This window comes from Mustela lutreola, chromosome 4, assembly GCF_030435805.1.
Source record: "Mustela lutreola isolate mMusLut2 chromosome 4, mMusLut2.pri, whole genome shotgun sequence".
NCBI lineage: Eukaryota > Metazoa > Chordata > Mammalia > Carnivora > Mustelidae > Mustela > Mustela lutreola.
This window is the reverse complement of record NC_081293.1, coordinates 200,061,574-200,075,635: the sequence shown is the minus strand read 5'-3', so window position 1 is coordinate 200,075,635 and position 14,062 is coordinate 200,061,574. Positions and strand designations below refer to the sequence as shown.

Genomic DNA, 14,062 nt, shown 5'->3' with positions numbered 1-14,062 from the left:
GTACACTTACACGGGTGTGCTTCACACTCTGCTCCCATATTCAAATTACTTTCAGACTATACATAAAGTACCACACCCTCTAAAAGAGGACCCCTGAATGCCCTCGTATTAGGAAAAAGGTAAAGATAGAAAAAGGAAAAGAGAGACTTGATTTCTACTTAAAAATAAAGCAAAAGGGGCGCCTGGGTGGCTCAGTGGGTTAAAGCCTCCGCCTTTGGCTCAGGTCATGATGTCAGGGTCCTGGGATCGAGCCCCGCATCAGGTCATGATCCCAGCATCCTGCGATCGAGCCCCGCATCCCTCCAGCTCTCTGCTCAGCAGGAAGCATGCTTCCCCCTCTCTCTGCCTGCCTCTCTGCCTATTTTGTGATCTCTGTCTGTCAAATAAATAAATAAAATCTTTAAAAAATATATGAAAAAAAGAATATAAGGAAATATATATGGCAAAATGTCATGAGGGCTTATATCTGTTTATTCCTTCATCATTTCTTTTACACCTATCTATTTGAGCTCTTCGATTCCTACAAGGTATAGCGTTAGGAAAGAAGAGGGTCACACACGGTTCCCAGCCAGACAAACTTCCCAACTGACCGAAGTGGCTGTGGGCGCTCCCGCCGAGAGAGCCTCTCACGCTCCTGTTCCATGGGAAAGGAGGCCAGTCACACCGATCAATAGTCCGGTAAGAGAAAGTGAGATGACTTTCCCAGAAGAGTCAGCATTACTGTCCAAACCAAACTGTGCTTTTCCATCTTTACTGGTAAGAGACCCGACCAAAGCTTTCACAGGATGGGGACAAATGTTCACCAAAAGGAATTATTAGGGCTGGTGGGTCACCCTGACAGAGATATGGGGCAAAAACTATGCTGCCCCAGGCTCACCCGAGGATAGAAATCCAACTTAGGTAAAAATATCTCACCACATTTAAACATTTTAACATCTAATGGTATTCTTCACTGAAGTATCTTAAAAAATCACAAAGGGGAAAACCATGTTCATATTAGGGCAGTGAACTCCCAAGTTCAGTGACAGCACTTCAAAGATGTGCAAAGTAATTAGCACTGAGTCTCAAAGAAAACAGCAGCACTTTCCCAGGACCGTGACCTTGGAAGGACTAGCCCTGCACCCAAATCACACGAAACATGCAGGGCACCCGGAGGCCAGAGAGTGAGCCCCTCAAACAAGGGAAGGCTAAGGGACCATCTCACAGGTTTTCCACTTTCAGCATTTTGACATTTCCTCATGAGACCAAGTGGATCTACAGGGAACTCCACTAATTTTTTCTTTTTTTAAAGATTTTATTTATTTGACAGACACAGATCACAAGTAGTCAGAGAGGCAGGCAGGGAGAGAGGAGGAAGCAGGCTCCTTGTCCATCAGAGAGCCCGATGCGGGGCTCGATCCCAGGACCCTGAGACCATGACCTGAGCCGAAGGCAGAGGCATAACCCACTGAGCCACCCAGGCGCCCCTCCACTAATTCTTACTGAGAGTTATAGGTGATGAGAGCCCCTTAGAGGAGGAAAGGCTGAGGCAGGCTGAAGCCAGATCAACTGGGGGCCAGGGACGCAGTAAGAAACAGGACAGAGAAAGTGACCTCAAAAGTATCCTATTATAGATTCATGTATCAGTGAAAGAGCTAATAATGCAACACACTAAGTTACAAGAAAATGGCAACACTGGTCCTTCTCCTACTAAAAGATCTCCATTAGCTTTATTATGATATTAAAAGGAAAATATAACCAGAGCTAATAAATCAGGCAAATAATGAGACCTTATCACCCACAGTAACTGTGGACAGTCAAAAAAAGACCACAATCTTAAGACTTTAAAAAACTAAACATAAAAAACTTACCATATTTAGTAAGAACAGCAAATGTTTTTAAACTGTTAATAAATAAAATAAAAATTCACTATTTCACTTTAATCTCTGGATTTGTGTTTCTATTTTTAGTGTATGTTTTATAATGCTATTGGTAAAGTAATATAAACATACATATACATTATATATAGACATTATATATAGATACACACGTATCAGAGTTAATTACTGAGAAATTTTGTTTGATCAAAAAGGTTCAGAAAAACCTGCATTAGGTTTTAGACTTTTATTCTCATTTGTGTCACATTTGAGTACAGCTATCATTGAGCTTGTCCAAAGTTTCAAAAAAGGAATGCAAACTATTAGTCTCCAAATGCTAGTTTTCTTGCAAGTGAGTGGGGGTTCTATGTTGCTGCTTTCACATACTCAATACCTCCTAGAGTGCCTCCGACTGAGTGAGAGCAAAAATATTTGCATGAAAGGACCGACCACTTGAGGTAGAAGTTACTGTTACGGGGCGCCTGGGTAAGCCTCTGCCTTCAGCTCAGGTCATGATCTCAGGGTCCTGAGATCGAGCCCCATCGGGCTCTCTGCTCAGCAGGGAGCCTGCTTCCCCCTCTCTCTCTGCCTGCCTCTCTGCCTGCTTGTGATCTCTCTCTGTCTATCAAATAAACTGATAAAAATCTTTTAAAAAAAAAAAAAAAAAGAAGTTACTGTTACAAAGAGACTAAACAGAAAGGAACCTGTATATTTAAAAGATGATTCAATTCCCAACACTGTAATCTGCACCCAACCTTCCAGTCAGTACCACATCGCACTCATGAGATGTATTCCTGGATGTTGAGTACAATGAAGCAGCTGGAGGCCGGTTTCAGGAAGACCTCGATTTCTTACCTTTTTGCCAGACAACAAATCTTCTCCAAGTAAGTCATCTTCAAGTTCGCTGGGGAGAAAGAAAAAAAGGCCAATGCATTATTCCTACAACGCTGGAAAGTCTGCAGATCACTCGGAAATCTCGGGACTTCAGGATGTGGGTACTTTCCTGCTTAGTTTGCTATGCTTCCCTTGTTCTTTATTAATCCTGAGAACATTTTCAAACGTATAGGGAACCTGTGGTCTTTTAAGTGTGGGAGGCTCTCCTAGAGGAGATGGCTCTCACTAGACTTCTGATCTCGGTTTTTCACGTAATATGAGATTTCTATTTCTTGGACCTGTTCAGTAATCAGTCAAAGAAGGAACTCCAATAGATGCTTTCTCCTGCCTTGAAAAACCTATCCACCGTCATTAACTAGGAAAATTAAAACCAAAACCAGAGACCATCTGACACTCATCAAATGGCAAAACTGGAAAAGATGAAGAAGAAAAAAAAAAAAAACACCAAAAACCAAGGCTGATGAGAGCATACAAGTAAATCATCGTGACTAACAGAATTATCTTTGTAAAACATGGCAAGTCCTTCAGCAGTCTGAAATTGTTTTGTCAGCATGGTTATGTTCTGAAGTGATCAGGAGTACATCATGTCACAATTAAACTCGAAACCCTTACCAGATCAAAAAGCTAAAGAAATTCCCCACTGTATGTATGGGGCGGGGGGGTTGATGAGGATAGCTACTACTGAATTATATTCTTAGCGCTGGGGAACCCAGTGTCTTAGGAACAAATGCCTTTTAAGGACATCTAGAAGGAGAAAACAATCAGACTAGGCTTCCAGGTGCAAATGTACCACGATTCTTATTAGGGCTATTAATTTTTTTTATAAGCACTCTGGTTACAAATTTCTGTAGGTTTGGGGCACAACTTCATCCAAAAACCATGTGCACTCATAGTATGCTACTTTGCAGAATACCAGAATACACAGGAATGCCTCCTGGACTTGGAACAGAAATGCCTGTTTCTACACACTGCCTTTTAGAACCAGAAATAACTCAACACATCTTTTCATTCCTGCACTGAACACCTTTTTGTTAACTTGTTACTCTCTATAGATCCGCTACCTTCATTTTATAAAGAAAACAAGGATAAGAGATTAAATAACTGTCCGAAGTCACGCAGCAGGGACAGACCGAGGACACGAAGTTACCCGTGGGGAAAATCTTCCACACACCGGTATGAATAAGACGACGACTGGCAGAGAATAACACGCACTTCCTCCAGCATTTCCAATAATCCCCTTTATCACTTTCACATACAATGGCTGCATCTTCAGTGTTAAAATCATCTTCTGTGAGTGAGGGAAAAAGGACCTAGTCACCATACTGACAGGAACCCCATTTGAGAACGGATTCTAGATGACCAGAGACACTCTCTCCTTTGAAGACAAGCACCCACGCCAGGCCATCAAAATAACTGAAAATGAAAGGCAACAGCATCCGCCCAGGGGATACGGACAACTCTTAAAACCAGAATACAAAAAGGCCTTGGTAAAGATACAAGCAAAAATCTAGACACTTCTCTGTACTGTTTGCTAACAAGGGATGTATACAGAAGTAAGAAATCAGTCTTTGATGACCACTTATTTTTCCAAAACAAAAGCATTTTTAAAAAGAAGATAAAGGATCGCTAACGGTTCTAAGTGAACGGAGTATACGGAGATTGAGAACAGCTGCTTCCGCGACTACCAAAGCCAACGGCAGGACGGGAGACAGGAGGGTTAGGGCCACACAACTACAAGAGACATAAACTGCAGCTGGAAATCGTGCACACCCACTGAGCACATCATGTGCCAGGACCACTCTAAGTGCTTCACGGGTATCAGCTTTTTTGTTGGCGTGACAATCCCATCACGTACATATTGACATTATCTCCCATTTTTCAAAATGTGAAAACAAAGACACTGAGATGTTAAATACTTGGCTCAAGGTCCCCAAGCGAGGAAGCGGCAAAGTCAAAAGGTGAACCTTGAGTGGCTCTAGCTCCAGGTCCAAACCCTAACTACTAGGCCCAAACCCCACACGGGGAGCGAACGGCCGTCCCTACTGTCCTCACCTGCTGGACCCTTACAAAAGATGTGTGCAAAAGGAAAGAAAGTGATAAAATACAAAGCACTACCAAAATCACCCCAACTGTCCCCAAAACCAACGAGGGACTTGTGGGAGTGACCAGCCCGACCAGGCCCGCGCACAGAGCCGGGCCGCCGCGCCCCGCCGGTCAGGGCGGCCGAGGTGTGTGCGGAAAGCGGCGCAGCGCGGCACCACTGAGGGGCCTCGGGACTCAGCTGCGAGACCCCCTCAGGCCCTCGCCCGCCTCACGACGTGAGTGAGAACCACCGCCTGGCAGCCGTCCTTCAGGATTCGGAACAGCCGGCTCTCGGACAGCAAGGTCACGCTGACCAGCAAACGGGCGCCCGGACGGACCCGTTCAGGAAGCAAGTATGCTGTGCTCAGCCTCGGGGCTGCAGCCTGTCAAAACCGCAAGTGTGAGTGACAAGAGACCCTGTGCGCGGTCCGGGCCACCCTCCTCCGCTCGCGGCCCGCTCCGGTCCCCGGAAGCTTTCTCCGGGAAGACCGGAGCAGGCTCTCCTGGACTCTGCTTCTGGACGGCCTTGGCCCATGGGGTGACGCGACAGGAGAGAGACTCCCCCTCCCCCTTCCTGCACAGTCCAGTCCCCCCACTGCCGCCACTGCGACGCCCCCTGGGCTCCAGGACGCCCCTTCTTTGCCCCAGGCCCGCTGCTCCGCCTACCGCACCAGCTCCTCCTGCTTCCCTGACCCCGCCCTGCGCCGGCCCCGTCATGCCAGGACTTCGGCCAGAGCCCCGCGCAGGCCAGCTTTCTCCAGACATACACTGACACGAGCACATCCTCCAGAAAAGCCTAAGAACTTCAGGTGTCGGTGCAACAATGGCGCCAGCCTCTTCCAGATGCGCCACTGACGCGCCATCGCGGCGAGCGCTGTCAGAACCATTTCTGACTCCCGCTTCTCAGCGTTCAAATTTCTCCCTCGATCATCCAGTGTATGCAAGAGGCTGTTTAATGATCTTAAAATACAGAAGAACACATGATACAGCACCTCCACATGCAAACGCGCACTGAAGGTGTACGGAGAGAGGAAGCACGTGCTGGTGAGCAGCGCCGGGACAGCGGCCGTTCACACCAGGAAGGACAGGAAAAACCGGAGTCGGCCTCACCTCACCACCAAGCCCAGTTTCCACCAGCGCAGGAAGCCAACTCACTTCTTGACAACTGCAAATCCCACTGACCAGACAGGAGAGCGGTTCAAATACTAATAAAAATAACAACCGCGATGCATCAAAATACACGTGCAGTATTTAAATCCGTTAGTTCGAAAGGATCCAAGAACAGGACTCCCCTTAGGAGGCGACTAAGGAACTGAGCCACTACTTTGAAAACTGGTGCACCGAAGTAAGGAACGGAGCCCGGTACTTCAGAGGAGCCCAGCAGCCTGCAGAAGGTCACTCGGGTCACCCCTCCTCCTGCCCATTTTCCAACCTACTCCCATCAACTTCTAGACCTGCTAACTCTCAGAAAAGCAGGAAACAAAAAGAACCCACTAACACTCCAGGGGACACAACCAGCAGAAGCAGAAACTCCACAAGACAAACCACTTTGTTTCTTCAAAAAGTTGCAGAGAACTAAAACACAGATGCATGAAAACCTACAGATGAAACAACGGTCGGAAAACCGACCTGTCAGATGCCACCGAGGATCTGCTGTGGACCGCACAGGCGGCACAGAGCACACAAGACCCACCCCACGCCGTGCTGTGCGTGCGACACACCGATACTTACAGGAGACCAGCAGTAATAAAACACTGACATTCAGGGAGTTTTTCAAAATATACCTCTATTATGGTTGTCTTTGTAAAGCCTTTATGTTTTAGAGATACAATCTGAAATATTTTCAGATGAACTTATGTGTGATATGAGGAGCGCTGCAAATTACAGATAAAACAAGACTGACTTTGTACCAATAAATGTTGAAGCTGAATGATGCTACACTGTACTATTCTATTTTCACATTTTCTTGAAATTCTCAGTAAGTTGAAAATCAATCAATTTAATCAAGTTCAGGCAAATTATGTATCTTAACTATAAAAAGTAAATAAAAACACTTCACAATTTTCACAGGAACATACAAAACATCCCAGAACACAGGGTAGGGACGAATTTCATAAGGACAGATAGTGGAAAGCACCTTCACCACACGCCTCTGTAAGTGATGCCTTCGGAAAGGCCACAGCCTTGGTGACAAGAGTCCTGACCAAATACACAACTGAGATCTAGTTCTGCAGAGACACCTGCAAATCCGTGCCGAGCCTGTCCTCTTCAAAAATGTCAAAGTCATAAGAGACAAGGATACATAATTCTTCCAGATGAACAAAACACACTCCATGATCCCGAACTGAAACGTGAACCAGAAAAAAAGAAACTCATTTTTGGCTATAGCACACTTTCAGGAAAACCATCAAAACTTGAATAACCACTGTACAATAAAAAACACAATTCTGTGTTTGTTAACTTCACAATTGTGGAACGCTCCTGGGGCTAAGTAAGTGAATGCCCCTGTTCTTGGGAAGCACACCAGAAACACTACATACTGCGGCACACGGGAAGCACATGGCCCGATGCCCTCAGACCACTGTGCAGGGGCGGGGCAGGGGACACTGGCGAGCAGGTGTGCAGAGGACACAGAGGACAACGGACGAGGCGGGAGGCAACTGGGACTCTAGGGGCCCATGAGAATGTTTGTGTCACTCCTGAAACTTTCCTCCAAGTCTGAAAATGATTCCAAAGTACACTGTGTTTGTTCATACTTTAATTAAAAAATAATAAATGCCATACAGGGAAAGATCATACATTTGATTGTATTATTTTTAAAAAATCCACCTCAAGGCTATTGTTTCAAGGACACACGGCACAGACTGGGAGGAGAGCTCTCCAAGTACAAAAGTTTATACCGCAGAAAGTATGAAGAGCCCCTAAAACCAATGAGGAAAAGACAAAGAACCATAAGAAAAATACACGTAGATACGAATAGACAATTGACAGAAGAGAAAATCCAAATGGTGAATGAGTACTAAAATATATTTTTTATTCAGCTCCCCATCAAAATCTCCGAAACAAAATTACTCATCAGTACTTGCAGTAGGGCCATTTCTCTTATGTAGATTTTGTTGTGCGCTTTAAGTGATTCCTTACAGACTGCCTTCAAGCCACTGAAGAATAACCACGTCATGTAGGCGCTAAGTTTTTAATGCATATAGTTTTTAATGTATTCTTTTTTTTTTAAGTATTTTATTTATTTATATGACAGAGAGAGAGAGAGAGAGATCACAAGTAGGCAGAGAGGCAGGCAGAAAAAGAAGGGGAAGCAGGCTCCCCGCTGAGCAGAGAGCCCCATGCAGGGCTTGATCCCAGGACCCTGAGATCATGGCCTGAGCTGAAGGCAGAGGTTTAACCCACTGAGCCACCCAGGTGCCCCAAGTATTCTTTTTTTAATGGCATTCCTTTTTTTATTAACATACAATGTATTATTTGTTTCAGGAGTACAGGGTTGTGGTTCACCAGTCTGATACAATTCATAGCACTCACCACATGACATACCCCCCTCCGCCCCTGCAATGTCCATCACCCAGCACCCTCTCATCCCCCCCAAGGCCCTCCACTCCAGCAATGCTCAGTTAGTTGCCCGCGGTTAAAAGTCTCCTATGGTTTGTCTCCCTCGCTGGCTTCGTCTTGTTTCACTTTTCTCTCCCTTCCTCTATGATCTCCTGTCTTGTTTCTCAAATTCCTCTTATCAGTGATATCATATAACTGTTTTTCTCTGATTGACTTACTTTGCTTAGCATGATAACCTCCAGTTCCATCCACGTTGTTGCAAATGACAAGATTCCACTTTTTTGATAGTAGTGTTCCATGATATATCTATATACCACTTCTTCATCCATTCATCTGTCGATGGACATCTGGGTTCTTTCCATAGTTTCGCTACTGTGGACACTACTGCTATAAACATTGGGGTGCATGTGCCCCTCTGAATCACGACAATTGTATCTTTGAAGTAAATATCCAGAAGTGCCATTGCTGGACCCTAGGGTAGTTCTATTTTCAACTTTTTGAGGAACCTCCATACTGTTTTCCAGAATGGCTACAGCAGCTTGCCTTCCCACCAACAGTGTAGGAAGGCTCCCCTTTCTCCTTATCCTCGCCAACATCTGTTGTTTCCTGACTGGTTAATTTTGGCCATTCTGACTGGTGTTGAGGGTGTATCTCACTGAGGGTTTGATTTGTATTTCCCTGATGCCAAGTGATATTGACCACCTTTTCATGGGTCTGTTGGCCACTTGGATGTCTTCTTTGAATAAATGTCTATTCATGTCTCCTGCCCATTTCTTGACTGAATTATTCTGTGGGTATTGAGTTTGATTACGTTTTTTACAGATTTTGGATACTAGCCTTAGATATGTCATTTGGAAATATCTTGTCTCATTCCATTGGTTATCTCTGGTTTTGTTGACTGTTTCCTTTGCTGTGCAAAATCATTTTATCTTGATGAAGTCCCAACAGTTCATTTTTGCCTTCTCCCCCTTGCCTTTGGAGAGGTGTCTAGGAAGAAGTTGCTGCGACCAAGACTGAAGAGGTTGCTGCCTGTGTTCTCCTCAAGAATTTTGACGGATTCGTGTCTCACACTGAGGTCTTCTATCCATTTTGAGTCTATTTGTGTCTGTGGTATAAGGAAATGGTTCGGTTTCATTCTTCTGCACATGGCTGTCCAATTTTTCCAGTACCATTTGTTGAAGAGACTGTGTTTTTTCCATTGGACATTCAAGCTTTGTCAAAGATTTGTTGGCCATAGAGTTGAGGATCCATTTCTGGGCTCTCTATTCTGTTACACTGATCTATGTGTCCATTTTTGTGCCGCTACCATACTGTCTTGATGATCACAGCTTTGTAACAGAGCTTGAAGTTCAGAACTGTGATGCCACCATCTTTGGTTTTCTTTTTCAACATTCCTCTGGTTATTCAGCGTCTTTTCTCATTCCATACAAATTTTAGGATTATCTGTTCTATCTCATTGAAAAAAGTTGATGGTATTTTGATAGGGATTGCATTAAATGTGTAGATCGCTCTAAGTAGCATAGACATTTTCACAATATTTGTTCTTCCAATCCATGAGCATGGAGCTTTTCCCATTTGGGGGGGGGGGGTCTTCCTCAATTTCTTTCATGAGTACTCTATAGTTTTCTTAGTACAGATCCTTTGCCTCTATGGGTAGGTTTATTCCTAGGTATCTTATGCTTTTGGGTACAACTGTAAATGGGATTGACTCCTTAAATTTCTTTTTCCTCTGTCTTGTTGCTGGTGTATAGAAATGCAACTGATTTCTGTGCATTCACTTTATATCCTGACACCTTACTGAATTCCTTAATGAGTTTTAGTAGTTTTGGGTTTTCCACATAAAGTATCATATCATCAGCGAAAAGTGCGAGTTTGACTTCTTTGCCGATCTGGATGCCCTGTTTTTTTGTTGTCTGACTGCTGAGACTTCTAGTACTATGTTGCACGGCAGTGGTGAGAGTGGACAGCCCTGCTGTGTTCCTGACCTTAGGGGGAAAAGCACACTCAGTTCTTCCCCACTGAGAATGATATTCGCTGTGGGTTTTTCATAGATGGCTTTGATGATATTAAGGTTTGTATCCTCTATCCCTACATTGTGAAGAGTTTTGATCAAGAAAGGATGCTGTACTTTCTCATATGCTTTTCTGCATCTATTGAGTGTATCATATGGTTCTTTCTTTTATTAATGTTATTGTAAATACACTGATTTGCAAATGCTAAACCAATCTTACAGCCCAGGAAAAAATCCCACTTGGCCATGGTAAATAATCCTTTTAATGTACTGTTGGATCCCAATGGCTAGTAGTGAGAATTTCTGCATCTATGATCATCAGGGATATTGGTCTGTAACACTTTTTGGTGGGGTCTTTGTCTGGATTTGGGATCAACGTAATTCTGGCCTCATAAAATGAGTTTGGAAATTTTCCTTCCATTTCTACTTTTTTGGAACAGTTTTCAGGAGAGTACGTGTTAATACTTCTTTAAATGTTTGGCAGAATTCCCCCGAGAAGGCACTTGTTTGTTGGGCGATTTTTGATGACTGCTTCGATTTCCTTACTGGTTACAGGTCTGTTCAGGTTTTCTACTTCTTCCTGATTCAGTTTTGGTAGTTTATGTGTCTCTAGGAATGCATCCATTTCTTCCAGATTGTCAAATTTGCTGGCGTACAGTTGCTCATAATATGTTCTTATAATTCTTTGTATTTCTTTGGTGTTGGTTGTGATCGCTCCTCTTTCATCCATGATTTTATTAATTTGGGTCCTTTCTCTTTTCTCTTTAACAAGTCTGGCCAAACTTGTTACTAATTATTATTATTATTAGTTCTTTTAAAGAACCAGCTCCTACTAGTTTCATTATTTGTTCTACTGATCTTTTGGTTTCTATTTCATTGATTTCTGCTCTGATCGTTATTCCACTTCTCCTGCTGGGTTCAGGCTTTCTTTGCTGTTCTGTCTCCAGCTCCTTTAGGTGTAGGGTTAGGTTGTGTACTCAAGACCTTTCTTGTTTCTTGAGAAAGGCCTGTATTGCTATCTCTGGACCACCTTTGCTGTACCCCCAAAATTTTGAACAGCTGTGTTTTCATTTTCATTGGTTTCCACAGATATTTTAATTCTTCTTTGATTTCCTGGTTGACCCATACATTCTTTAGTAGGATGTTCTTTAGCCTCCATGTACTTGAGGTCTTTCCCATTTTTCTCTTGTGACTGAGTTCCAGCTTCAGAGCATTGTGGTCTGAAAATATGCAGGGAATAATCCCAATCTTTTGGTACTGGCCAAGACCTGATTTGTGACCCAGGATGTGATCTACTCTGGAGAATGTTCCAGGTGCACTAGAGAAGAATGTGTATTATGTTGCTTTGGGAACAATGTTCTGAATATATCTGTGATGTCCACCTGGTCCAGTGTGTCATTTAAAGCCTTTATTCCTTGTTGATCTTTTGCTTAAATGATCTGCCCATTTTGGTGAGGGGTGTGTTAAAGTCCCCTACTGTTATTGTAGTACTGTCAATGTGTTTCTTTGATTTTGTTATTAACTGGCTTATATAATTGGCTGCCCCCCATGTTAGGGGCATAGATATTTAAAACTGTTAGATCTTCTTGTTAGATAAGACCCTTTAAGTATGATATAGTGTCCTTCCTCATCTATTACTATAGTCTTTGGTTTAAAATCTAATTTTTCTGATAGGAGGATTGCCACCCCAGCTTTCTTTTGATGTTCACTAGCATGGTAAATGGTTTTCCAACCCCTCACTTTAAATCTGGAGGTGTCTTTGGGTCTAAAATGAGTCTCTTGCAAACAGTGTATCGATGGGACTTGTTTTTTTAATCCAATCTGATACTCTGTGTCATCTGATTGGGGCATTTAGCCCATTTCCATTCAGGGTAACTATTGAAAGACATGAATTTACTGACATTGTATTGCCTGTAAGGTGACTATTACTGTGTACTGAGTTTGTTCCTTTCTGGTCTATGGTAGTTTTAGGCTCCCTCTTTGCTTAATAGACTCCTTTCAATTATTTCCTGTAGGGCTGGCTTAATGTTTGCAAATTCTTTTGGTTTTTGCTTCTCCTGGAAATTTTTTCTCTCTCCTTCTATCTTCAATGACAGCCTACCTGGATATAGTATTCTTGGCTGCATATATTTCTCAGTTAGTGCTCTGAATATATCATGCCAGTCCTTTCTGGCTTGCCAGATCTCTGGATAGTTCTGCTGCCAATCTAATAATAGATATTTCTACCGTTGCAGATTACAGGCCTCTTGTCTGGAGCTGCTTTCAGGATTTTCTCTTTTTCTCTGAGACCTGAAAGCTCTACTATTAGATAACAGGGTGTTGACCTATTTTTACTAATTTGGGGGGGGGGGGGGAGGTGAATGTTCTCTCTGCCTCCTGGATTTTGATGCCTGTTTCCTTCCTCAAATTAGGGAAGTTCTCTGCTATAATTTGCTCCAATATACCTTCTGTCCCTCTCTTTCTTCTTCTTTTGGGATCCCAATTATTCTACTCTTGTTTCATCTTATAGTATCCCTTATCCCTTCGATTCTCCCCTCATGATCTACTGGTAGTTTATCTCTTTTTTTCTCAGTTTCCTAACTCTCCATCATTTGGTCTTCTATATCACTAATTCTGTCTTCTACCTCATTTAACCTAGCAGTTAGAGCCTCCAATTTTTTATTGCACCCCATTAATAACCTTTTTGATTTCAACTTGGTTAGATTTTAGTTCTTTTATTTCTCCAGAAAGGGTTCTCTAGTATCTTCTATGCTTTTCTCAGGCCCAGCTAGTATGTTTATGATGATCATTCTGGGCTCTACTTCTGACATCTTACTAATGCCCATATTGATTAGGGCCCTGGCAGTCGGTACTACATCTTGTTTTTTGAGATGAGGTTTTCCATTTTGTCCAGAAAACAGATGAATGAGAGAACAAAATGCTCAAAGGGTAACAACAACCCCAGAAAAATATACACTGAACAAATTAGAAGAGACCCAAAACTGGGGCAAAAGGAAGGGAGGGGGGGAGAATATGAACAGGCTGGTGAATAGAACAGAGGCACACACTAGATTTTGGTTGCATTTTGATCATTAGAAGAAACTGCATCCCACAAATTTAAAGAAAGAAAAACTTATATTACATGAAAAATAAGGTCAAATACAATGAAGGGATGGAGTATGACTGTAAAAAAGAAAATTTAAAAAGATTTTTAAAAAGGAATTGTAAAGGAAATGACATTGAACTTGTATCGAACTCAACTGCTTTGATTCAGCAAGCCACAACTGTTAAAAACAAGGATATCAGAAAATTTTTGGATGGTATCTATGTTTCTGAAAAAGGAACAGTTCAGCAGGCTGATGAATAAGATCTGAGTTGTCCATCTGCAGAAACAGCGAGAAGCCGGATGATTTTTCAGACTTATTTGTGATATTTTAAAGATGCAATAAAAGCTATACTGATTTAAAAAAAAAAAAAAAAAAGGAATTGTAAGATGTCGGTTGAAAAAGGAAAGAAGAAAATTTCAAAAAAAAAGGTAGAAAAAGAAAAAAAATAAAGAAAATTTTAAAAATTAACTTTGAAAGACTAAAGAATCATGGGGGAAAAGCCGTGAGTTCCATGCACTGTATTCCCCGAGCACCGCAATTGTGCAGTCCTCATTGATCAGTAAACTCGGTCT

The 14,062-nt window shown here is 42.7% G+C and overlaps 1 protein-coding gene across 11 annotated transcripts in view; it reads right to left on the bottom strand.

Moving 5' to 3' along the window:
- Nucleotides 1–14,062, bottom strand: part of RBM33 (RNA binding motif protein 33) — a 132,467-nt gene that overhangs the window by 95,044 nt on the left and 23,361 nt on the right. For all 11 annotated transcript variants that reach the window (XM_059172356.1, XM_059172357.1, XM_059172366.1 and 8 more), the window contains exon 3: nt 2,712–2,760. In XM_059172356.1, the coding sequence (XP_059028339.1) occupies nt 2,712–2,760 (49 nt within the window). The remainder of the gene's footprint in view (nt 1–2,711; nt 2,761–14,062) is intronic.